Here is a 25,403-nt window from a genome sequence, read left to right on the forward strand (position 1 = left end):
CAGCAACAGGCGCAGGGACAGGAAGTGTGGGGAGGAGATCACGAGAGCAGCTGCAGGCTTCTTTGACCCAGTGAAGAGGGACCTCAGATGGTAACTCTCCCTGGAATTCCTGTTTGAAAGCTACAAGGTAAAGTCCACTCCCAGTGAAGTCCCAGGCCATAAAACACAGCAGTGTTAGAGAAATCTAGGTGTGGGGTCAGGGAAAAGTCTGTTTCCTCACTGCAGAAACTTACACTAGCTCTTTTCTTCCCTTAGGGGCCCATCCTGCTCCTCGGTCCCCAGAATCTCCTGGGGGATGATGGGGGAGGACTAGCACCACAGCAACCTGGGCACATGGTCTGCTGCACAAGGGGAAGGAGAGGGCTAGCAGGGCTGAAGGGCAGCAATTAACCTCTGAGCTGGCTGGCACAAGGCAGTTTCCTTTTAAGGGTACAAAACCATCAAGGAAATTTGCATGTGGGGACCTTCCCACATGACCCTGTGTCAGAGCACCTCTGATGGAGGAGGGGAAAGGCCTCTATTGAAGGTTTCCAGTACCCATCCCACTGGGTACTGAGGCCTCTTTCGGCTCTAGCTTGTCCTCACTTGCTGCAGATTCTTAGCACCATTCAGGAACTGTGGAGAATGGGGGGTAAGAGGAATAGCAATGCTCTGCCAGGACTGTGTCATTGCTCTAGGAGGAGACTTCACAGTCAGCAGAAATCTGTACAACTGGCCAGCATCTGATCCCAGGCTCAGGAAAGCTTGCACTCTTTTGGGGGAGAGGGAGTGTCATATTAACTCCAAGTTTCCATGCGGCAGCCACTTCCATCTGCCCTTTCCTGCCTAGGCCAAGGTCTGGCGTGAAAGCTCCAGGTTTCACTGGAGATACCTAGAGCCCAGGGAGAGCTCAGTTCTTCAGCTGCAGGGACTGGTCCAAAACTGACCTGCAAAGGAAAGACAGGCCTGGGGCCTCAGGACATATAGCCCAGAGGAGCTGGGGAAGGGGAAAGGCCATCCTCCAAACTACCATTCTGGGAGACCCCAAGTCCTGTCAAGATCTCTGCTTCCCTCATCCTGACCTACAGGGCCCATTCCAAAAAGGGGAGGAGCAGGGGTGGATTTGCCTGGACCAATCAGACGCTCTCTGTGGTCTACTCCTGCCTCAGGCCTGTGTATTCTCCAGGTGTAAGAAAGGAGGAAGAAGGAGCCAAGGGCTGACCATAGTCCCAGAAAGTTGGCTCATGGCTGGTTCAACCTGGAGTGCTGGACAGAAACACCTCTAGTTTTCCAAGGTGGCTGAGTCTTTATGAATGGGTTGCCTTTGCATGGGAATCTGGCCCAGAGGTGATGCCATTGTTTTTGGTGACCTGTAATTTGAGAAGGAACAAAGGCACAGGGTTAGTTTGTAGTGGTTGTGATGGTATTCCAGGTAGCTTATTCCAACGGTAGTACAGCTCTTCCAGGGCATGGAGTAATAAGCAAGGCAGCTCTCCTTTACTGAGGGCCACTGCATGATAGGCACAAGGCCGGGTGTCTTGCTTCCAGTATCCTATTTCATTCTCATGCTAATTCTGCAAGGGGGGGACCAGCACCCCCATTTTACATATGAGGAAACTAAAGTTCAGAAAGTATAAGTGACCTGCTCACAGTAAGCTTTTTTTAAGTGTGGTAGATTCAGGACTGCAGCCTATGTGTTTCCTCTATACCAAATCATTTATTCTGCCTACAGGGCCCTACGTGACCTGGACGGTACAGAATGACCGTTCTCCCCAACACATGGAATGAAATGTAAAGTGGCTCTTCTATCACTATCCCACTAGCACCACCTGATAGTGTCTTATGTGTTTATGGATTTGTTTAGGATCTGCTTCTACCACCAGAGGGGGATCCAAAGGATCAGGGAACAGCATTGGTCTTGGTTCCTACTGTAGCCCCAGTGCTCAAAACAGGGCTTGGCACATAATAGATACACAATAAATCTTTGTTGAATGAGTGAAAGCTTATCTCTAACAGCTCCCCTTATCAGGACTAGAACTTCACATATATTATCTCTAACCCTTATGTCATCCCATAAGGTGAGGATAATGAGCTCCATTTGGAAACAGCAGAGCAAAATGAATAGGCTTTGAAGTCAGAGGTTTGAATCCTGGGTCTGACTCCAAGTAACTATGAGATTTTGGGCAAAGTTACTTAATCTACCTGACATTCGGTTTCCTTGGGTTGTAAAGTGTGTGTGTGGGGTCCTAATTTGGAGCTGCTGGTGCAAATTAATGAGCTTGAATTAGGTGTCCAACAAATTGTACTATAATCTTACAGAAAAGGAATTGGAGACTCAAAGAGGTTTACTGACTCACCTAAGGTCACACAGCTGGGAAGTGTAGGAAGAAAACAGTAAACAACACTAGCATTTTCAAGTCTGGGTAGTCCCAGGGTAGGGCTCTGACTGGTTCCACGTTATCTGACAAAATTGCCACCAGCCAAGCTGCAAGGGAGGAATGCTGAAACAGGAGTGAGATGCAGGCCAGGTTTCTAGGGCTTGTCTTAAGTCCATATCTCAGAGGAACCTCGAGTCCTCCCAGTTAAAGACATATCTATCAATAAAGCTGCAGTGTGGGAGAGGAGACTTCAGGCAGAGCAGAGAGGACCAGGGATATTTTGACCCCAACACTCTGTACATCTACCACTTTTATTCATTCGGCTCTGTAAGCAATGCAGAACCAATCGCCAAAGTCAAAGCAATCATTTTAGCAGACTTGCCTGACTGAAACTGTTTCCTCATCTGTAAAACGGGGATAATTCCTATCTCAGAAGGTTATGTTGTGGCACACTGCCCACACTGCACAGTTCCCTTCTGAGAGGCAGGGACAGAACCATGTGGGCCCTCCCCGGCAGGACCTCACCTGTTTATATCATCTGGCGCCACAACCCCCTTGTCAGCATGACGCCCTGGAGCAGCATGCTGTGAGCCAGACAAGCCTCACTGTGAACTATGGCTCTGCCTCATAATACCACTCTGAACGGTGGTTGCCATATCTGTAAAATCAGAGTAATAACCCCTTCTTCCCAGGATTGTTGTGAGGATTACCTGAGAGAATTTGCTTGGCATGTGGCCTGCAACAGACCAGGAGCTCAAACAAAGAACGTTAGTCATTTTCAAGATTATCATGAACAGATGACTCTGCTAATCTCGTCCCTTCAAAGAACTTATCACAATTTGTAATTATTGGTTGTTTATATGCTTACTGTTTGTCTCCTCCCATCAGAATGTTAGGTTACAAGAGTAGGGACTGGGTCTGTCTTGGCTACCGCTCAGAGGGTGTTCAATATTTGATGAAAGAACCTGGTCATATTTGGTAATAACCAGTAGAGGGAGCTCTTGCCAAATAATTGATGGCAGTGAAGACTAAGGTCTTCAGGCCAGTGGTGAGTGGGGGTAGGGGAGCTTCCCTAGTCAGACTGCTGACAGCCAAAAAATCTAGGAGACCACCAAGGGAATTGTTTATGTTTCTCTACTAAAACCTTCAGCCCAACAGGTCTAAAGGCTGGGGAGAAGCTGATGGGAGAAGAACTTTCTGTTAACGTATTGAGCTTCTGTTGACTGGCAGAAAAGACTGCCAGGATTCCCTTTTAGCCAAGGAGTACCTTGGCTTTGTTCTGCTTCCAAAGCCCTGAGCTCCTGCTGCAGGCTCTTGAATTTCAAAGTATGATTACTCACTGGTTCTTGTGTTTGAAGCCGCTGACATGAGCTTGGTACTGTTCTATGGAGTTCAGCACTATCTTACATGTCTTGCAGGCGTAGCCCTTCCCGGCTGAAACACACATAAAAGTCAAGATGCTTAGTTATCCAATAAGAAGGGACCTGGGGACTGCTGCTTTCGACAGTATGTGCAAATGCCCTTCTGAGGATGGATGGGTGGGGTGAGGTTAGGTGATTGGCCCTGATAAGAATCCCAGTGGCCCCAATGCTCAGGGGGCACATGTATGCCTGGGGCTGGGAACCTTCTCGTTCCCCTCTGTGCCCTCAGTCCCAGCAGAGCCTGGTCCAGAGTAGCTGTCTGTTGAGTAAATAAAAGATTGCTAGAACAAAGAGGTGACATTTGGTGTAACTGTCTTTTCCACCTTGACTGTGCTAAGTAGCCTCATTAAGGATGCCTTTAGCTAAGAGATCTCTGGGAAGGTGCCACTCTCTTTGGGCTTGCAGTAACAGTAATTTATGAGGCCTGTTAGCAAAATCAATCTCTCTCTCTCTCTACCGTGGGGCTCACAGACACCCTGTCTCACTACCAGGGCTGCTCCAGTGACAAAGTGGCCTTTCTTCACATGGTCTAGCAGAGACAGCATGGGCCAGGAACCAAGATATGGGGCTGGACTCCTGGCTCTGCATTCACGTGATCTTGGCAAAATCCCTTCCCTTTCTGATCCTCAGCTTTACTCAACAATAAACCAACTATACCACAACCATCATACTTACAATAAAAAGCAGCCATTGTTTACCAAGTGCCTGATATAGGCCATGCACTTCATATAATTTTCATTGGCGCTCATAATGATTCTGTGAAAACGATTATCATTATTCTCTTATAGATGAGGAAAATAAGGCATGGTTACATGTCCAAGAACACAGAGTTAGTAAATGGCAAGCAGGCTTGGCTGACTGCCAAGGCTGTACTTATTCAGCATGCCAGGTGCTAGCTGCACGAGACAGGCAACTGTACACATGACTTCAAGAGTCCTCTGACACCTTTTTTTTTGTAAAAAAAATGTATTTCTTTTTGGCTGCATTGGGTGTTTGTTGCTGCACGTGGGCTTTCTCTAGTTGCGGCGAGCAGGGTCTACTCTTTGTTGCTCTTGTTGTGGAGCGTGGGCTCTAGGCGCGCAGGCTTCCGTAGTTGTGGCTCACGGGCTCTAGAGCGCAGGCTCAGTAGTTGTGGCGCATGGGTTTAGTTGCTCTGCGGCATGTAGGATCCTCCCCGGCCAGGGCTTGAACCCATGTCCCCTGCATTAGCAGGCAGATTCCTAACCACTGCGCCACGAGGGAAGCCCCCCCTCTGACACCTTTTGAATCATCTGCCATCCTAAAGTCTCACAGCTCTGGAGTGAGATCATCTAGGTTCAAATCCCAGCTCTATCATTTCTTACTTGTAGGACCACAGGCCAGTTACTTAATCTCTCTGGGATTTGGTTTCCTCATTTGTAAAAGTGGGGCTTCTCTGAGACTTAGGTTCCTTACCTATAAAATGAGGTTAATACTAGTATCAACCTCATAAGGTTATTGTAATGATTCAAATAAAAGCAACTGGGACCTAGTAAGTATCCAATAAATGTGAACTTTTGGCTTATCATCACTCTTACGAGTTCCATGAGTGATGCTGGCAAAGAAGTGGAGAGTATCTTTCAACCAGCCTTCCATGGCAGCTGCAGCTACTGAGAACACCAACGATCTCCTCTAATCCAATAAACTAGCAGACATTCCCAGCTACATCTGTTTCTCTTGTATCTTCAGGTATTTCCTGGAAGACACATCCTTTTAAAGCATTTAAGGGGAAAATTACTGCAATCAGAATTCAGGTCTTTTTTTAGACACTGAAGGCCAGAATTAATGGTTCAATACTAACAGGGAAAAGATGCATAATGGACTAGCAGGATCACCCTCCCCACAAAGTCCAGAGTTGAACCTGAAGCTGGTGTGGGGTCACTGATGCCCAGATTACAACAGCCCACTCTTACCATCTATTAAGCAACCAAGCACCATGCCAAAATTCTGGATACTTATGCCCTTGGATTTTTACAATAGTGCTGCAAGATAGGTGATTAGCTCCATTTTTCAGAGCAGGAAACAGGCTCAGGGAGGTTAAGTGGTTGACCTGGGGTCAGAGCTGGGATCTGCCCTCTGGTCTGTGAAGCTCCCATTTTTCCCTCTGCACCACAGGTCTCCGGACTCTCCTATGCGAGGTACATCTCAGCACACAGTTTACTGATCCGTAAGCTAGATTCAAATCATCATTTGGGGCAAGTGAATAATTCATTGGTGCTTCTAAAAAACCAGCTTTGTCCAGTACCCACACTAATCCATTTTCATTTTACATGTTTGATACTCTGGTTTACCCCTGTGATTTTATGAAGTATAAGTCACTAGAGTTGATTTTTAAACATCTGGTTTATTTGGAAAAGCACCTGTATCTCCTCCCCTTTACTGCCAAGACTTTTGAAAGCCCTGTCTACAACTACTTCTCCATTTCCTTGTCTCTCAATTACTTTGCAACCTATCCCCCTACACACACACACACACACACACACACACGCACACACACGCAGTCTTTCTGAGGCCAATGGAGGCTTCCCTGTATCTGAATTTAATGGACAAAATGAATGCTTATGTGGCCTCTTCATATTTGACCTCTCAACAGCACCTGACAGAATTGGTGACTCCTTCCTTCTTCAAAGTCTCCCCGTCCTTGGCTTTCAGCATGCTGCACTCTTGATTTTTCTTCTCTGGTGGCTCCTTCTCAGTTTCTTTTGCTGTCTCATGTTTGACCTCCACCATTTAATACTGGCAGTTCCAGAGGGCTCAATCTTGGTTTTCTTTCTTTCTCTCTTTAAATTTCTTTTTATTATTTTAAATTGTGGTAGAATACAAATAACAGAAAATTTACCATCTAATCCATTTTAAGTGTACAATTCAGTAATTGTAAAGGACAGTTCTGGGTTAGAGAAATTTGTGTTTTCATCATGTTAAGTATCTTCACATTGTCGTGTAACCAATCTCCAGAGCTCTGTCATTTTGTAAAACTAAAAACCTACACCCATTAGACTCCCCATTTCTCCCTCCCCCTAATCCCTGGCAAACCACATTCTTTCTGTTTCTATGAGTGTGATTACTCTTGATATCTCATACAAATGAAATCATAGAGGATTTGTCTTTTTGTGACTGGCTTATTTCACTGTGCAGAATGTCCTCAAGATTCATCCAGGTTTGTAGCATGTGCCAGAATTTTCAGGGGGCTCAATCTTAGATCCTTTGCTCCTTTCTCTCTAAACTCTAAGGGATCTCTTTCATTTCTCTGACTTCAATGACCACTTATTAGTTTAAAACATATGAAACTACCAATATTTAACAGTTTCTGACCTACCAAAATGGCAATATCTCTAACCCAGACCTCTCTTTTAGGCCTAGACCTATATATCCAATTGACTCTTGAACATCTCTACTTTGATATCTCGTGGGCATCTTAAACTCAAGCTGCCAAAACCTGGTTATTCACCTAATGGCTTCAGACTAAACCTGGGCACCATCCTTGCCTGTTCCCTTTCCTTCATCTCCCACACTGGATGGCCAATTCTACTTCCTACATACCTCTTGAATCTATCTATTCCTGTCTACCTCTACCACTGCTATCTTAGTCCAGCCTCCCATATTCTCCAGTATGAATTACTGCAATAGTCTCACTGCTGGTCTCTCTCCACTACCCTTCCTCCCTAATTGCAAGCCATTCTCCACTTTGTAGCTAGAATGATCTAATAATGCTGAAGCTGTGAGTAGCTTCCCAATGCTCTTAGGATAAAGGTCCAAATCTCTAACATGACCCACAATGCCATGACTAGATACTTGCTCATCTCCCCAGCAGCATGTTGCCCCACACTATCTCTCTTGCCCCTGGTCCCCCATCTTAAGTTATCTTCATAGCATCCTGTCTGTTTCCTTTTCTAAAGCTTGCCACACTTGTAGTTCATTGCTCAATGCCTGTTTTTTCTGCTAGACTCTAAGCTCCACAAGAATATGGACAATACCTGTCTTGTTTATGTAACCCAGAGGGGATGCTGAGAGCTCTGGCGGCTGGAAGGATTTGGCTACCTGAATGATATGCAGGTTTTAGTTTTGACATTCTTGAGAGAATGAGAGGAATGTGAGCTTGGAGTATAAAGCAAACTCCAAGTCTTGTTTAATCTGCTTGGTAGATGCTGCAGCCACCCCTGGTGGGAGAGATCTGGACACTCTGGATCAGATACATCTCACATTTGACCCATACTTGTCATGAGACACTTGCCAGGAGCCCCATGGAAACTATTCTCTGTACCTAACACAGAACCCTGACTTGGGTTTCAATGCTGGCTGCCACAGCCTAGTGTGGGACCCAGAACAAATCATTTCATCTTTCTGATCCTAATGTCCTCATTTGTGAAATGGTGATAATCAAATGTGCACAACAGAGTTGTTGTGTGGATTAAGTCAGGTAATTAAGTGTGAGAGCATCTAGCCTAAGGCCTGGACTACAGCAGCCAATGGTAAGTGCAGGATGACTGACTGTCTGAAAGAACAAATGAACAAGGGTCGACTGAAGCCAGCAGGGAAAAGCCAAGCTGCTAACAACCTAAATCCTTTGCTAGGGCAGAACCCCTGTCAGCAGAAGTCACTGCTTGCATACCCTAGGTCAACATCCCACCTCTGTAAGAACGGGGTCAGAGAGAGCTCAGTGTCTCTGCTGACATCCAGGACTCAGAGAGCCTACAGCAAAGTACACTCAGAACTGAAGGCAGGGAGAAGGAGTGTACGTTTTGGAACCAGACAGAGCTACAGACCCCTACTGATGCTGTCACTTATTAACATCAGGTCATATCAGCTGTATGACCTGAGCAAGTCACTCTGAGTCTCATCGTCTTTATTTGTAAAGTGGGAAAATCACAACTATTTTATAGGAATGCTGTGGGGATCAAATTATAATGTATATATTAATATCAAAGTAGGATGTGATACCCCTTCCCCCCACCTAGATTTTCATGAAAGAATTTAGTTGATCTGTAATGAAGTCAAATGATTTAAGCCAGAAAAAAGGATCCAGGATACAGTTCTAGGATTAAATATGGTAATTTAGCTTAGACAAATGGAGGAGGGTAAATACAAGAAGGAGGCTTTGGCTCGAGATAAAAGAAAAGAATGGATACACGTTAAGATAAGCAGCCTGAAACACTGCGGTGCCTCAGTCCTGCCAGTGGAAAAGAGATAATGAGGGAACGACCAGGGCAGGACCAAGTAAAGCTGGGGCAGGAACTGGAGCAAAAGAGGGTTAGCTGCAAAAGAACACTGGTTTGTGCTAGCTGGATGCTATGTCGTGAAGCAGGGCTCTGAGGAGCTTGGTTCTGAAGTTTCCAGATGCCTCAGCATATGGAATTGATCCTGTTAAAGGGAAAGGCACTACCTATATGTAGGACCAGTAAATAAATATTAGTCATTCTTTTCTGATTTTGAAGAGGTTTCTAAAAGAGGGTCTTTCAAAGGCTTTGGAAAGGCGATCCTTGGCACCCTGCTAAAGGAATCTCCCCCTTGCTGCATAGCCACTACTTTGCACCTTCTCATCAGTCAGTATTGCCCAAGGACGGCCTGTGTTGTATGGTGCTTTGGGGTTTGGGGGGTTGTTAGAGAGGCATGATTGTTCCCCTTGCCCATATGTGGTCTGGAACATCTATGGCATCTGGGTGTTCACCTCTCCAGGATTGTGGGAAGAGCACAGATGGCTCTGAGCAAGAGCTTCCTTGCACCTGGATGCCATGGTGCTCTCTGTCTGGTGCTGCATCTCCATGGCCTGGGGAAGAAGCCCTGGGGACTCACACCAATGCTTAAGTGGGCTCCACAAGACAGAGACTGTATCAGATTTGGTCACTACTATACCCCAATGAGGGAATGCAGCAGGTTTTCAATAAATATTTGCTGACTGAAAGAGAAAATAATAACCTCCCCCTCCCCACCCTTACTATAAGCTGTGAGTAGTTACTGTGATGGGAAGGGCTCCTAACTTTTTATGAATGCTCACTCCTGTGATGCTGACTGGTATCTGGAGGTCAGGGCAGTAGCTTATGTTCTGAGTCAGAGTGGTCTCCTTCACCACTCTATCCCAGGGACACAGGTGGGCCTTAGCTGCTGGGAGACGAGGGATTCTGAGGACATTATAAAATCTGGCAGAGGCTGCTGAGGCCCTCACACAAGAAATGTGGATGACAGGGAGTTTAAATCAGAGGTTGCAGATTGGTGGCCCTTGCCCCAAATCTGGCTTGCAGGCAGGTTTGACTCACATACGGTTTAAACTTTTAAAAATTTAGTTGCACATTTAAAAATCAGGAGAATTCTTATTCAAATCTGGCTTCTAGATTCTTTTGAAAAACTGGAAGATATGGTAACAACTGGCTGGAGCTGTCTAGGAGAGGCACATACCCTCAGCTGATCATATCCCCTACTGGCTCTTTCACATATTGAAATTTCCTGTCCAGCCTCTGCAGGCATTTGAGTTTGCAATGCCTGCTTCAGAAGACCTAAGGAGGAAAAGCATAGCCTTGGTGGTCCAGGGAACCCCAGCAGTCAAGCCCCGATCTAGCTCTGGGTGTGAGCTGAGCCCCTTACCTGATGAGTCAGTGACAGCAGGGTCGGCCAGCCGCCCGTAGTGTGCCATAAGTTTGAGCTTGGTCTCCTGTTTCCTGTGTTTCTTGCCCATATAATGTTGCTGAGCCATGACAGGGTCATTGAAAGTCGCGTGGCAGAGGCTGCAGAACTTGTCTGGGTCTATCATCTCTCTATTCTGGTGCAAGGCTAAGGTGGAGGCCACAAGGAAAGGGTTTGTAAGGCGTTTCGACAGAGCTGCGGTGAGAGAGTTCAAACAGAAACAATGAAAAAACCCAGAAGGTGCCAGGTTTTCGCGTATGCTGAATGCAAAGAAAGGCTGGGTCACTAGTTAATCACACCTGCAGGCGTGGCACTGCCTGTGTGAATCACACAGTGAAAATCTTCTCTAATTGAGAAGATATGGGGAGCCCAAAGACCACCTACTTTGTTCGGCAGCTTTAACTACTTCAGGCACATGAATCCTGCTTTTCTTATATTCAGAGAGGGATCTGCACTTCTACTATCAAGTTGCCAAATTACAACAGATTAGATACGTACATGCTTGCAATCTTCTCATCCCTCAGAATTCCCCAGAACTTCACAGCAAATGGGACAAGAAGTTTGGGTGTTTAACTCCCATCCTCAAAGTATCCCAGTTATAGATTTGGAAGTCAATGCACAGATGTAGAAACTGAGAGCCTGAGGGCCTGGAGGGTCATTTAGAAAAGGCACTATACTAGGGGGGCCTTTTAGGCTACACTGCCTTCTAGGCTGAGTGGGGGAGCGGAGGATGACATTGACATTTAGTTATGAGATTTGTATATATATTTTCTCTTTTGGTCCTCAGAACTATGCCATGAGGTAGGTGTCATTTTGCCACAATACAGAGAAAAACCGAGGCTCAGATGGGTGAAATGACTTACCCAAGATCACCCAGCTAATGAGTGAATACAGGCCTGTGTGACCCTAAAGACCATGCCCTCTCCTCTATGCCAGGCTGCCAGAGCGTGGCAGGGAGATCTGAAGGCTACAGTCCATGTGTTCACCTTCAGAAAACATCCCTGGCTGTGGTCCATGAATTCAGTTAATCAGAGCCTGGTATGGGCATGTATGTAAGCCTCCCGTGGGCCAACAAATGTCCTGATGCTGACTGCAGGCTGCACTGCTGCTTTATAAAGTGGATGTCATGACTCACTAATGAGTCCACGTGGCTGGAATGGTGTCAATCTAGTAACCACTGCTTTAAAAATGTGGTCTAGAACCCCCACCAATGGTGGAGGAGAGGTGGGGCTCAGCAGCACTCACTGACAGATGTTCTTTCATCTCTGTACTACTTCAATGCGGGAAGTTTTGAGGATTTTCAAAAAGCCAGAAGTAACTTGCTGGCTTTTCCCACAGTGGTTTTCCAGTATAGGAAATCTCAATTTCCCTGGCTATTTGATTTTCCTTAGCCATTGTTTCAGCAAGTCACTGGAAAAGTAAGGTACATGTTGTAGAATATTCAATAATATTAGAAAATATTCAGTATGTGGTGTTGAGTTAAAAAAAAAAAAAGCAGGTTATACAGCAAACTGGTTCTTATGTCCTCGGTTCTGTAAAACAACAAAAACCATACTGGTGATGTGTGGAAAAAAGACCAAAAGCATTGAGTAAAAGTGTGCTTTTCAGTCTTTTCCAACTTTTCTACAATGAATGTAGATTCTTGATATCAGAAAAGAAATAATCATGACCACTGAAACATAAGGGTCTTTCTTTAAAAGATAATGAAGAGAAGCATCAAAGGTGAATGGTTAAGTAAAGTTGGAGGAACTACTTAATAGACATCCAGTAAAAATGAGAGCTACAGGAGTCTTCTCTCAGGAAACAACTTGAAATATGGAAAGAGAATTCTACAGGAATGTTTGCTGTAGTGTTATTTACAAACATTAATAAAGGAGAGGGGGAAAACGTAAATGTTCACCATTAGAGGACTGGTTAAATAAATGTGCTGTGATGGGATATTGTCATTAAAAATGTTTATGAAAAAGTTTTTAATAACATGGGGAAATACAAATGTTATACTAAGTGAAAAGAGCATAAAAGAAAATTATACACGATACGATCATGTCATTATTAAAAGACATAACGTGCAATCTATATGTGTATACTGGTATTTTGAAATGTTACCAACATATTAACAGTGTTTCTCTCTTGGTGGCAGGATTTGGGTGGTATTTTACTTTCCTCTTTGTACCTTTTGCATTGTTTGAACTAGAAATAACAATAATGAGTATGCGTTGTTTTTATAAAAACAATAAGGTTAAAGTATTTTACGTTTATATACATAATCTAGACATACATAAAACACATATACGCACAGATATACACACATACACATAACAAAAGATTATAGGAGAAACAGTACTCCAAAATGTTAACAGTGGTTATCTTTGAATGGTAAAATTATGAGTATTTTTCTTTCCATTTATCTATATTTTCCATATTTTCTACAACATGCTTGTATTACTTTTACATTAGAAAAATGTTTAATTTCAGAAATATAGTTATAAACTCATGTAATAACATGGAAATGTGCTTAAACTACAAAATTAAAAGTTAAAGCAGGATACAAATGGTACATGCACTATGATTATAACTATATAAAAACATACCTGTTATGTGGCAAGGGCCAAAAGTAAATACAAAACATAAACCCTTGAATATGGAATCTTTGGACCGGGCATATTCCAGGGAATTTTCCCATTTATAGAAAGTTAAGCTCATATAAACCTAAAGATAAGTGACCATATAAAGTTCTGTTCTTAAGCTAATTTCCCTTGGTCTAATGTTTAATCTTTTTGGTACCATAAGTGGTACCAACACTGACTTTAAACAAAAGCAATTAGTACTAGTATAACTTAATGATGAACAAACCATAAGCAAAGCCAGTGACATGCTCCAGGTGGTGGATGCCTGATCAACTACTGCATTTTATGTGGGGATTCCATTCACTGGCTATCTTGATGATGGTGATAATACTAACAATAGGAACTGTCGGGAATTCCCTGGCAGTCCAGTGATTAGGACTTGGCACTTTCACTACCAGGGCCAGGGTTCAATCCCTGGTCGGGGAACTAAGATCCTGCAGGCCACTTGGCCAAAAAAAAAGAGAATTGTCCTTTACTGAGCATTTATTACATCCTAGGTTCCTTGTATACCTTATTTCATCCTCAAAACCTATGAAGTAGTATTATCAATATTTTATAGGTGAGAAAACTCAGGCACAAAGAAGTTCATTCATACAGATGGTAAATAGCAGTGGCAGGATTTAAACTTGGGCATCCATGACTTTATCTCGTTTCATAGCAGGAATACTAGATTGGGGTGTAATAAGAGAGTATAATTATGAGTGATTTTTTTACCCTCTCTTCAAAGTCTTCCAAAACATCACTGTCTTGTTTTTATAATACAGCAATTCAAAAAAGGACAAGTATTATAGATAGTATAGTCTACTTCTTGGTCCAAAATAAAGACAGAAGCAAAAATTACCAAGAAAAAAATAAAATAAAGATCAAAGAACTTTCAGTTTTGACTAACTGCAGTTAGCAGAGGTTTAAAATCCCAGAAAGTCATTAGTTAATGAGATGAAAGTGAAGGCTGAGCCCCAGTGGCTACAAGATAAAGGGGGCTATTTTAGAAGTCACTGCACTGGGAATGAATTCATGGCAGTTGCAAATACAGTTTGCTGGGCAGTAGTGGCAGCACTGAAGTATTCAGCTTCGAAAGGCAAGTCCCTGTCTTGAGGAGAACAGGCAGCTTTGAGGATTAAAGTGAGCAGGGCATAACCTGAGCACTCGAAAAAGACAAGGATTTAGCTTTTTAACTTGGAATGCATGGCAACAGGGCAGGTGAATGCTAGGAGGGAAAAATCTAAGTGAGAGAGGCAGGAGATAGAATGCTCTCCTGGTGTGCATAACCTGGAGGACTTTGGCACTCCTGACTTATAATTATTTTTAAGGACAAAAGCTCAGGGCTAAGAAGCTTCTATAGAGAAAAACTGATGTAACCAAAGAAAGGGAGGTTAGGTGAGTACAACTCTGAGGATGCATTTCACTGAAGCTGGGTCTACTTTGATATTTTTAAGGGCTCTCAAAAGCAGTTCAACCTCTTCAAGTCTGTGGCCCCAGTGAGCATTTCTGGGAGCACCTGGCATTGGTGCCTTGAGGACGGGAGGGGTCCCGATACATAGCACCACTCAGGAAAACCAGTACCTTCCACCTTAGTGGATTGCTGCTTCAGCTTTAAGTTCTTTGCGTGGGTCTTCCCCAGGTAGTGCGACTGGGCCACGACAGGGGAGGAAAAGGTCATGTTACAGATGGGGCAGCACTGGTTCTTGTCTTTGCTTCTGCTGCTCTTCTGGTTAGGAGAAAGAACACAGGTCTGATCACGCCACTGCCCGGCCAGAAAATCTTCACTGGTTCCCCACTGCCCATAGGAGAATGAGCATTCAAGGCCCCCTTCACACACTAACCCCAACCTACCTTTCTGGATTCTTTTCCAGCTACTTCATCCCATGCTCTACTCACCATTCCCCGTTTTGTTCTCTGCTACTTCCTTGTTTTACTTGGGCCATTCCTGCTGCCTAGAATGATCTTCCTTTTTTTACTGCCTGGCATATGTCTGCTTAGCCTTCAAGGCCCAGATTAAATATTACCTCTTCTGAGAGACTTTTACTCAAGAAAATTACTCAGTAAACAATTATCAAGCCACTTAGTGTAATTATTCCAGGAAGGAAGAACTAATCTTGTTCTTCTTCTGTACTTCTGGAGTGCATTAAATAGACCTCTATCATACCACTCGCTTGTCACCCTAAACTGACAGTGTCACAGCTTAGGAGACTTTTCTGTGAACTAAAGTGCAACATTTGGGCAAAGACTGTTGGATTCATCTTTGTTTCCTATCCTTAGCACTCTGCTGGAGTCTGGCACACAGCAGATGTTCAGGGTTCGATGAACAAGCAGATCATTGGGTTTTATTTCATGATTATGATTAGGCTAGAAAACAATGTACTTCAAGTCTATATTAAGAGTTCCCAGCCTCTCTCTTATGTCTGATTTCTGAATACAGTATTCATTCTAATATAGCATTTTTCAACCTTGGTACTATTGTCATTTTGGGCTGGATAACTCTTTGTTGGACGGGGAGGGGCCCATGATCTCATTAGAACTACTGGGCCACTCCGAGAGTAGAAGGATCAGATATATAAAGAGGTGAAGTGACTTGCCCAGGGTCACAGAGTTGATCTTGTCTTTCTGGATTCTAAATCACAAGAAGGGCAACCAGGGGATGAGCCAGTGAATTTGGAGAAGGGATAAGCAAGGCCCTTCCAAACCTGTGGTCCCTATGACAGGGAGGCACAGTTTGTAGTGTAAGCTCTTACTCACTGAGCATCCACTAGGAATTGGAATTTTACCTCACAATACCCTTAAGAGGTAGGAACTATTATCTCCATTTTATGGGTGAAGTACAGAGAGGTTAAGTGACCTGTCCAAAGTCACCCAACCAGTTAAGTTGTAGAGCTAGTATTGGGCCCTAGTCTGCTGACTTTTCATTCCATGACATTTGCACAGCCTGCTATGGAACAAAAATAATGGTACACCTGAGGGACGGGGGTTGTTTCAGCATAATTCTCACAGTATTTCTAAGGCAAAAAGCAAACATGCTGGAAAAGTGTTTATTCCACTTGTTTATTCCAAATATTCAAGTATTGAACTCAGCTCTTTCCCCCAGATCTCAAGAAAGCAAGCAACCTGGCTTTCTTCCACTTTCTCTTCTTGAGTAGGGAATGGACAGCTGTCCTACTCTAACAAACCACTGACAATGGCTCCATTTACTGAGCCCCTACTATGTGCCAGGCTCTGTGTTGGGTGCTTTAATAAACCTTCTTTCATTTTAGTTTGGAAAAATCCTGAAAGGTAGTTGACATTAGCATCCTCATTATTATAGAAGAAGAAATCAAGGCTCAGAGAAGTAATAAGACTTGCCCAAATCACAGGACAGGGCCAGGATTTGAAGCCAAGTCAGTCTGACTCAAAGCCCATGTTCTTTCCACCACACCAACCTGCCTGCTGGCTTCATCAGGAAGTGAGCAGTCTCAACATGGCAGCTGTATTACCTGATCTGAGTCTAGCTTCTTCGTATCCCCCTTTAATGTCTCCATTCCATGGATTGCTAGGTATCTCTTCACTTTGTTGGCATGTTTTTTGCTCTGCAAGAACCCAGGAAAAAGATCAAAGATAGCTAAATGCCATTTCATATCTAAGGCACTCAAAAACACTAGATTTTCATCTGATTCATCCTCACAGACACTTTTGAGGAGGAGAGGGTGGGGGAAGAAACCTAGTTTATTGAGTTCCTACTCTGTATAAAGTACTTAAATGCTGTCAAATCTAATCTTCACAATAATTTATGAGAAAATTATCATCATCTCAATCTTACAGATGAGGAAACTGAGGCTGAAGATAGTGAGGTTTCTTGCCCAAGATGAGTAGCAGAGATGTGATTCAAACACAGGTCTATTTAAAGCCAAAGCATGTACTTTCTACTGTACCAAGCTGCATGGGAACATGTAAGTATAATGATCCTGATTTGGATGGAAGAAATGAGACTCAGAAAAATTAAGTCAATCTTCAAGTCACAGCCAACATGCATGGAGGCAACACCTGGGTGGCTAAAAAGGAATTCACTGCACAAGCCAGGGAGAAGTGGGGGTTTGACACTGGGTCTGGAAAAATAAAGCAGTACTAAAGGTACAAGGGCATACCTGGTAGTGTGCCAGCTTCTGGGACTCAGAAATTAGCAAGGCGCAGCAAACCTTACACTGGGTGCTGGTGAAGAGACACTGGTTCTTCTGGATCATGTGTTCCACTACAGAGAGGAAAATAAAAAATCTTTGAGTTAAAAACCTGCCTCAACAGCACTGTCTTTGAACCCTGCCTCAAACGCATGAACTGAGTAATGGAATGCCATACTATTAAATCGGCAAACCTCAGCCACCCCTCCCCTACTGCTTTCATGACTCACGCTACATTCTCGTGCCACCTCACCTGTAACTTACTTTATACTTTTATGTACGCCAACTTTCTTTCTAAATGATGCTTATTATTTATTTAGTTATTCTTGGCTGTGCCACATGGCATGTGGGATCTTAGTTCCCCGACCAGGGATGGAACCCAAGCCCCCTGCAGTGGAAGTGTGGAGTCTTGGCTACTGGACCACCAGGGAAGTCCCTATGCCAACTTTCTTTACTAAGTAAATTCTTTTAAAAAGGAATCTTTAAATTATAAACTTAAGTAAATACCAATAAAAATAAATACAATAAAAATGAAACAATTCTAGCCAGATACTGGTGTGAGAGGCTTGCAGTTCTCTCTAAAAAGAACATTAAGAGAGTGGCAAACGCAGTCTCTGCTGCTGTCACTGCCCCAGTCTCTTCCCCCGGCCTCTTGTTGCCACTGAATTGCCAAGATGTCACTTTCTAACAAGCTGACTCTGGACAAGCTGGACGTGAAGGGGTAGCGGGTCATCATGAGAGTGGACTTCAATGTTCCTAGGAAGAACAACAAGATAACAAACAACCAGAGGGTCAAGGCTGCCGTTCCAAGCATCAAATTCTGCTTGGACACTGGAGCCAAGTCAGTTGTTCTTATGAGCCATCTGGGCTGGACTGATGGTGTCCCCATGCCTGACAAGTACTCCCTGCAGCCAGTTGCTGTAGAACTCAAATCTCTGCTGGGCAAGGATGTTTTGTTCTTGAAGGACTAGAAAGCTTGTGCTGACCTAGCTGCTGGGTCTGTCATCCTGCTGGAGAACCTTCGCTTTCATGTGGAGGAAGACGGGAAGGGAAAAGATGCTTCTGGGAACAAGGTTAAAGCTGAGCCAGCCAAAATGGAATTCCGTTAGGCAATTTTAGATATTTCAAAATCAGATCAAGAACAGTGAGAAGGGACTTCCCTGGTGGCGCAGTGGTTAAGAATCCACCTGCCAGTGCACGGGACACAGGTTTGAGCCCTGGTCCGGGAAGATCCCACATGCCACGGAGCAACTAAGCCTGTGCACCCCAACTACTGAGCCCACGAGCCACAACTACTGAAGCCTGCATGCTTAGAGCCTGTGTTGCGCAACAAGAGAAGTTACCGCAATGAGAAGCCCGTGCACTGCAACGAAGAGTAGCCACCACTCGCTGCAACCAGAGAAAGCCTGCTCATAGCAACAAAGACCCAATGCAGCCAAAAAAAAAATTACCTAATGTGTCACACAAGTTCCACACCATAGGAATCTATAGTATTAACCTGTGCTTAATTGTTGGGCCTGGAAAACAAAGCTTTACTTTTTGAGGAGGGAGTAAAATCTCACACAAGGCATGAGTTCTATCATGACATCGACAATCTGAGGCAGGGGTAGAATCTAGAAAATGTGAGGAGACGGCAAATTCATGTGTTTTATCTTCTACTCTGGACCAAAAAGTGGGCAAGATTCTCTGGAGGGAGGTTCTTGGGGGGGAACTTTTAAGGTGCCTCTCCCTACTCCACAAGATATAAAGCTTATTTATTTATGCCAGCCTTTTTGGCAAGAAGGGCTGTTGTCTGGCTATATTTCTGACCCTGAGGGTCTTTTGTTTATTTCCCTATTTTTCTCCTACAGTGTTTGGTAATTTTTGTGAAAGACTGTGGCTGCCTCAGCCATGCTCAGAGAAATCAACAGAAGTGGGTCTGTGAACACATCTGGGCCAGAGCTTTAAAAGGGAGGGTGAGAGGCTCCTCAGAATGCAAAGCCCATAAAGGGAAAATGCTACCCAGGAGTCAGGATCCAGCCATTCTCTCCTCGCATGGAGATGATGGATTTTGTTTTATTAAAGGAAACGGGGTTTCCTTTCAAGGATATTCAGAATCTGACTCCCAAAGACTAAACAGGGCAAGGACCATGTCACTTATGACTTTGTATACCCAGTATCTAATAAAATGCCTGACCCAGAATGGCCATCATTAAAAAGTCTACAAATAACAAATGCTGGAGACGGTATGGAGAAAAGGGAACCCTCCTATGCTGTTGGTGGGAATGTAAATTGGTGCAGCCACTGTGGAAAACAGTATGGAGGTTCCTCAAAAAACTAAAAATAGAGTTGCCATATGATCCAGCAATCCCACTCCTGGGCATATATCCAGCCAAAACTATAATCAAAAAGATACATGCACCCCTATGTTCATAGCAGCACTATTCACAATAGCCATGACATGGAAACAACCTAAATGTTCATTGATAGATGAATGGATAAAGAAGATGTGGTACATATATACAATGGAATACTACTCAGCCATAAAAAAGAATGAAATAATGTAATTTGCAGCAACACAGATGGACCTAGAGATTATCATACTAAGTGAAGTCAGAAAGAGAAAGACAAACACCATATATCACTTATATGTGGAATCTAACATATGACACAAATGAACTTATCTACAAAACAGAAACAGACCCACAGACATAGAGAACAGACTCATCATTGCCAAGGGGGAGGTGGGAGAGGGATGGATTGGGAGTTTGGGATTAGTAGATGCAAACTATCATATATAGAATGGATTAAACAACAAGGTCCTACTGTATAGCACAGGGAAGTATATTTAATATTCTGTGATAAACCATAATAGAAAAGAATATGAAAAAGAATATACATGTATATGTATGAATATATATGAAACTGAATCACTTTGCTATACAGCAGAAATTAACACATTGTAAATCAACTATACTTCAATAAAATAAATTAAAAATAAAATCCCTAACCCACAGGAGGGGCTTGGTGAATACCTGCTGAATAAATGAAACACACCTCTTTGGCCTCAGAGAATACATTCACACAGTTCACAATTATGTATTCAGAATGCCTTCTACGTGCCAGCAATGGGTTTAGTGCTGGGGCCATGTCAACAAATAAGAGAGAGTACAAAGTAAATAAATAAGCAAGATAGTGACAGAGAGTGAGAAATATTATGAAAACAAGCAAGCAAAGTAAGTGGTAGAGAATGTTGGGGCAGTATAGTCAGTGAAGACCATGCTAGGGAGGTGTTAGCCACAAGAGGTCTGGGGGAAACTGTTCCAGCCTGAGACACTGTCAAGTCTCTGAGGCAGGGGTGAGTTTGGCATATGCAAGGAATGAAGAGAAGGACAGTGTGGATAGAGTATGGTGAATGAGAGAATAGTGGTAGGAAATAAAGTTGGAGAGTTTGAGGCCTACCAGATCATGTGGAATGAGTATAAGGCCTCATAAACCATGGTATGAACTACAGATTTTATTCTTAGTGTAATGAGAGGTGACAAGATATGGCTTATGTTTTGAAAAGATTAGTCTATTCGTTGTGTCAGCAGATTGTATGGGAATAGGAATGGAAACAGGAAGAACAGGGAAGAGGCTGTTGCAGTCTTCTAGGCAATAGATGATAGAAATGTGGACTAGGCAGGTTGTCAATGGAGATGAGAAAAGTGGATGGATTTGGAATTATGTTCTAGAAGTAGATCTGACATCCAATTTCTTCGATTGGATGTAGGGGGTGAAGTAGGAGAGCATTCAAGGATAACTCCTAGGTTTTGAATTTGAGAAACTAACAGATGAGAACTGGAGGAAGACAGCCTTGGAGGAGAAATTAAAGACGTTTCCTTTGGCTATATTAAACATGAGTGGTCTATCACATACATGGGTAGAGATATCAAGTAGTCAGCTAGAGATTCAGGCCTAGAGCTTGAGGGAAAGGTCAGAGCTGGGGATACAAATTGAGACTCCTGGGACTGAGTCTTGGACCCTCCAAATTTAGAAGTCAGGCAGAGGAAGTGTAGTTGAATATAAAATGAGTATGAGGTGGGACTTTGACTATAACAGAGTGAGGAGATCCTCTTCACCCAAGGTAACTAAAACATTGAACAAAACTGACAAAAACAATCCCTTCAGTACCCTGGAAATTGACCAAAGGCACTTAACAATCTGGGAAGCACTTATGCTTGTACATCTGCTGAACTTCGGGTGAGAAGAGCGGGAATGTGGGACTGCTCTCATCCCCTCCCACACTCAGTCAGTGCAGAGGTTCTACCAGGAAGAAGTAGGATGTGAGAACCAATAGCTTCCCTGTGGAAGAGGAAATCACTTGATTTGGAGTGGTGGGCAACGCCCCTATCTAGTGATAATATTGGTGGAAGTGATGGTCTCAGAGGTAGGTGAGGAGGAAAGGCCAAAGGCTCTACTATAGCCTTTGCTGTGTCATGTTTGTGGCTGAGACTGTGTGGCAGTGGGGACCTAAGAGGGCCCAAGTTAGCCACATACTCCTGGCCAACTCTGAGGTTGTACACATGCACAGAAGAGATGCAAAAGGCCCTGACAGAAAGTAAAAGCCAGGGCTGACTTTAAAATGGCCTGAACTTTGAATGTAATTTCCTACCTACCTACAGATCCAACCGAGGCCTTTACTGGCTCCAGGTGTTCACTGAATCACTGGTTGACTACTAAGCAACATATAGACACATGGAAGACAGAAATTATAAAAATGAACCAAATTGGGAATATTTGCTCTTAAAGTCTTCAGTTACCATGTAAGCGATTTTCTTCCAAGCTGTGAGGAAGCCTTAACTATTCCATGCATGAAATCACATGGAGAGACCCTGAGACTATGTGAAAAAAGAGATGCCCGGCCAGCCTCCAGGAGTTCCATCCCACTGCTGTTTCAACTCTAGCCACTACCTGACTGCAACTGCATAAGAGACCTTGAGTCAGAACTGTCCAGCCAAACCTTTCTTGAATTCCTGACTCACAAAATCTGTGAGAGATTCATGAGGTTGGAGGAAGCTAAGGTCCACAGAGGGAAAAAGAACTTATATGAATTATCAGAATTCTGAGAAGGTGGCCTGAATGTGAATCCCTGTTTCCCAGATATCCACATACAACTCTAATCCAATTACCAATTACCAGAGGGGACAGGTTTGATACAGGAAATTAGGTGCTTAGAAAATCATTGGAAAGGCTGAAGGTACTAGGTTGAGCCTTCCAGAAATGTCTCTAGGAACAATACATAACTGTTCCAACAGGTGAGCTATAATCTCTGAGGCCTCCACTGCAGCCGTGCTGGAAGTAAGAAGCTTCCATTGTCATTGAACATGCCTCTTAACATATGAAGCTGGAGAATGGATGCTGGAACACTTATGTAAGAAGATCTTATAGTTCCACAACCTTTCTTGACAGTAACAATAGCTGTAGAAATATGATCTTCACTGCATTTCTGCCTTCCAAATCTTACGAGAAGGCATCTGATTGGCAGGATTTATTTTGTATCCATATTGTAGACAGACAATCAGAAGGGGTATGGGGCAGAGGCTGAGAGATCTAGAATGTGACATAGAGGGCTGATTTTCATAGGGTCATGAAGTAGGGACAGTAAGTCTAGCCATATCAACAACTAAATTAAATGTCAATAGTTTAAACAGCCCACTCAAAAGGCAGAGATTGGGCTTCCCTGGTGGCGCAGTGGTTGAGAGTCCGCCTGCCGATGCAGGGTTCGTGCCCCAGTCTGGGAAGATCCCACATGCCGCGGAGCGGCTAGGCCTGTGAGCCACGGCTGCTGAGCCTGCGCGTCTGGAGCCTGTGCTCCGCAACGGGAGAAAGAGAATAAAGAAAGCAAGATTTATACAATGGATTTCTATTTAGCAATAAAAAGGAATGACGTATTAATACACACTACAATTTGGCTGAACCTCAAAAACATGCTGAGTGAGAGAAGCCAAATGAAAAAGACTATATATTATAGGATTCCATTTACTGAAAGGTCCAGAAAAGGCAAATTTATAGAGACAGAAAACAGATTTGTGGTTGCCGAGGGCAGGAGGTAAGAGTGGGGATTTAATGTAAAGGAGCACAAATTGGAGTGATGGAAATATTCTAAACTGGACTAGGGCTATACAACTCTATACTTTTACTACAATTAATTGAATTTTACAGTTACAATGGGTGAATTTTATGGCATGTAAATTACAACTCAATGAGAAAACAAAAATTATAACTAAGAGATAATAAAAAACCAAGGTGAGTAGGACTTGGTGTTATAGGTATCTACCTAGACCTCAAATAAATTATTGGACAAAGTGAGGAGAGCAGGGAAGTGAACTGGGTTCTAAATGACTGTGGGCATTCATACACACATAAACAGTTCACTTTCCAGAGCACAGCTGCTGTGTTCTCTGCTTCAATGTCCAAGGCATGCCTTCTGTATCCCCTGAGGACAAAGGCCGCTTCCTCTTTGTGTACCCTCAACTCTTAGACTTCCCACTTCACTGCACCCACTACATTATACTGCAACTGTCTTGGTGTCTGCTTCCTGGATTAGACTACAAGCCCCCCCAGGGCAAGGCCAGTATTATTCTCAACTCTGTAGCTCTGATGCCCAGCCAATCCTGGGAACAGAGCAGGCGTCAGTGAATGTTGGTCAAATTAATGAAAGGAAAATTGCAGGCGGTGGAGGGTGGAGGAGAGGCAACTTTGTGCCAAACAAGTTTGAAAGTATGAGGGTGAGGGGGATAGGAGCCTCTTACTAATTTAGGAGTCAGACTAGACTAGTTTTTAAATTGGAGAAGTATACATCAGGGTATAGGTATGTATACCACCCCAAATTTAAACATATCTTCCTTGGATGTGGTCAAAAATTCCATTTTATCCCAGGACAATCAGTTCACAAGCAACATATTAACTTTCCAAGATTAGTCTGCTCAGCAAGCAAACAAACCTTTAGAGAAATCTGATTTCCCTGCAGATTACCTGACAGGATTAGCACAAAAGTCCAGTGTGTGTACTTCTGGGTTAGAGTTAAGCAGCTAGCTCTGCTAAGGACTGTGAAGGGGGTCACAAAACGGGGTCAGAGCAGCTCTTTCCATCCTCCTCTTTCTATCTCCATCTTACCCAGGGCTAGGTCAAGTGCAGAACAAGCTGGGAAGCTTCAGCCCAGAAGTGCCCCGCTAGACAGACTTGTATATCCTGTTCTCCACAACCTTGGGTCTAGCGTGGGATACAAGCTGGAGCCATAGTATACCCGGCCAGGCTCTCGGGCTTCTGGTTCCCACATTAGAAAAGGGATTCAAGTGGTGGAAACAGGTGACACCAAGAAACAGGGGTAAGCCAGGGCTCAGTCTCCAAGTTCAGGAGGAACACTGAGGTATGGAGAAGGCCTTCTAGAGCCCTCGGAAGTGTGGGGCATGAGAGAAGGGAGGCAAGAGACACTAGGGGTGGGGGAACCTGGAGACTGGGATGGTGAAGGGGTTACGAGCCTGGCGGGGAGGGTTCTGAGGGTCTCCGAAACGGCGTGGACGGCACGCCCGGAGGATTCCAGTCCTCAAGTTTAGGAAGAAGTAAGCTCTCGCGGGTGAGGAAAGCGGGGTAAAGAACCACGCGGCCACAGCGTGAGAAGGCCCTTGACCATTTGCGCGCGCTTCTTGTGGCCTACAGCCAGGATTTTTAGGGGAGCTGGCACAACGCGCCCAGCTCTTGGAGAGGTGCACAAGTCAGGGAGTACCGGGGCGCATCACGCCAGGGGGCGGGCCGGGCGCCAGAGGGTGTGACCGTAGACCCGGGGGTTGGTCCGCGTCCCCGCCCCGCGCTTCCGCCACTCTCCGCGAAAGGAGCAGGCGGGCAAGTGTCTTCCTGCCTCTGAAGTCCCCGGACTCACCTTCCTCCCTCCCCACTGGTTGGGCCCCGGACACTGCTTCCCAGAGGCGGCGCGCCCTCTCGCGGTCGAAGCGCAGCCCGTCGGGTTCCCGGCCCTCCCGCTCCTCCGAGTTGTTGTACGCCCTGGCCGCGCCGCTGTCCGCGGCGTCCGTGGTGCCCAACGCGGAATACTCCATCTTCTCCACAAACCCTAACCGGCTATAGCCGCTCATGAACCTTGGTCTCGCGAGATGTGGGTGGGAGGATAGCTTTGCCCGGCCAACAAATCTCGCGAGGTTTGAGTACTGCAGGCTGCGTTGCTGTTCTGACCCTTGCCGTTCT

The 25,403-nt window shown here is 44.4% G+C and overlaps 1 protein-coding gene across 3 annotated transcripts; it reads right to left on the reverse strand.

The window, feature by feature from the left end:
• Positions 1-25,292, reverse strand: ZNF346 (zinc finger protein 346). 3 transcript variants are annotated; one of them, XM_024745636.1, is made up of 7 exons: positions 25,084-25,292; positions 17,154-17,257; positions 16,506-16,598; positions 14,602-14,746; positions 10,373-10,558; positions 3,698-3,791; positions 1-1,349 (listed from the first exon to the last, which is right to left on the reverse strand). In XM_024745636.1, the coding sequence occupies exons 1-7, from the start codon at positions 25,256-25,258 to the stop codon at positions 1,262-1,264; spliced, it is 885 nt and encodes a 294-aa protein (XP_024601404.1). In that variant the 5' UTR covers positions 25,259-25,292; the 3' UTR covers positions 1-1,261. The 3 variants fall into 3 exon arrangements, with proteins under 3 accessions (XP_024601404.1, XP_024601403.1, XP_024601405.1); XM_024745635.1 differs by having other exon boundaries at positions 10,373-10,606; XM_024745637.1 differs by lacking the exon at positions 25,084-25,292 and adding an exon at positions 21,821-21,895 and having other exon boundaries at positions 10,373-10,606.
• Positions 25,293-25,403: the final 111 nt, after the last annotated feature.

This window comes from Neophocaena asiaeorientalis, unplaced genomic scaffold, assembly GCF_003031525.2.
Source record: "Neophocaena asiaeorientalis asiaeorientalis breed wild unplaced genomic scaffold, Neophocaena_asiaeorientalis_V1.1 scaffold292, whole genome shotgun sequence".
In the NCBI taxonomy this organism is placed as follows: Eukaryota; Metazoa; Chordata; class Mammalia; order Artiodactyla; family Phocoenidae; genus Neophocaena; species Neophocaena asiaeorientalis.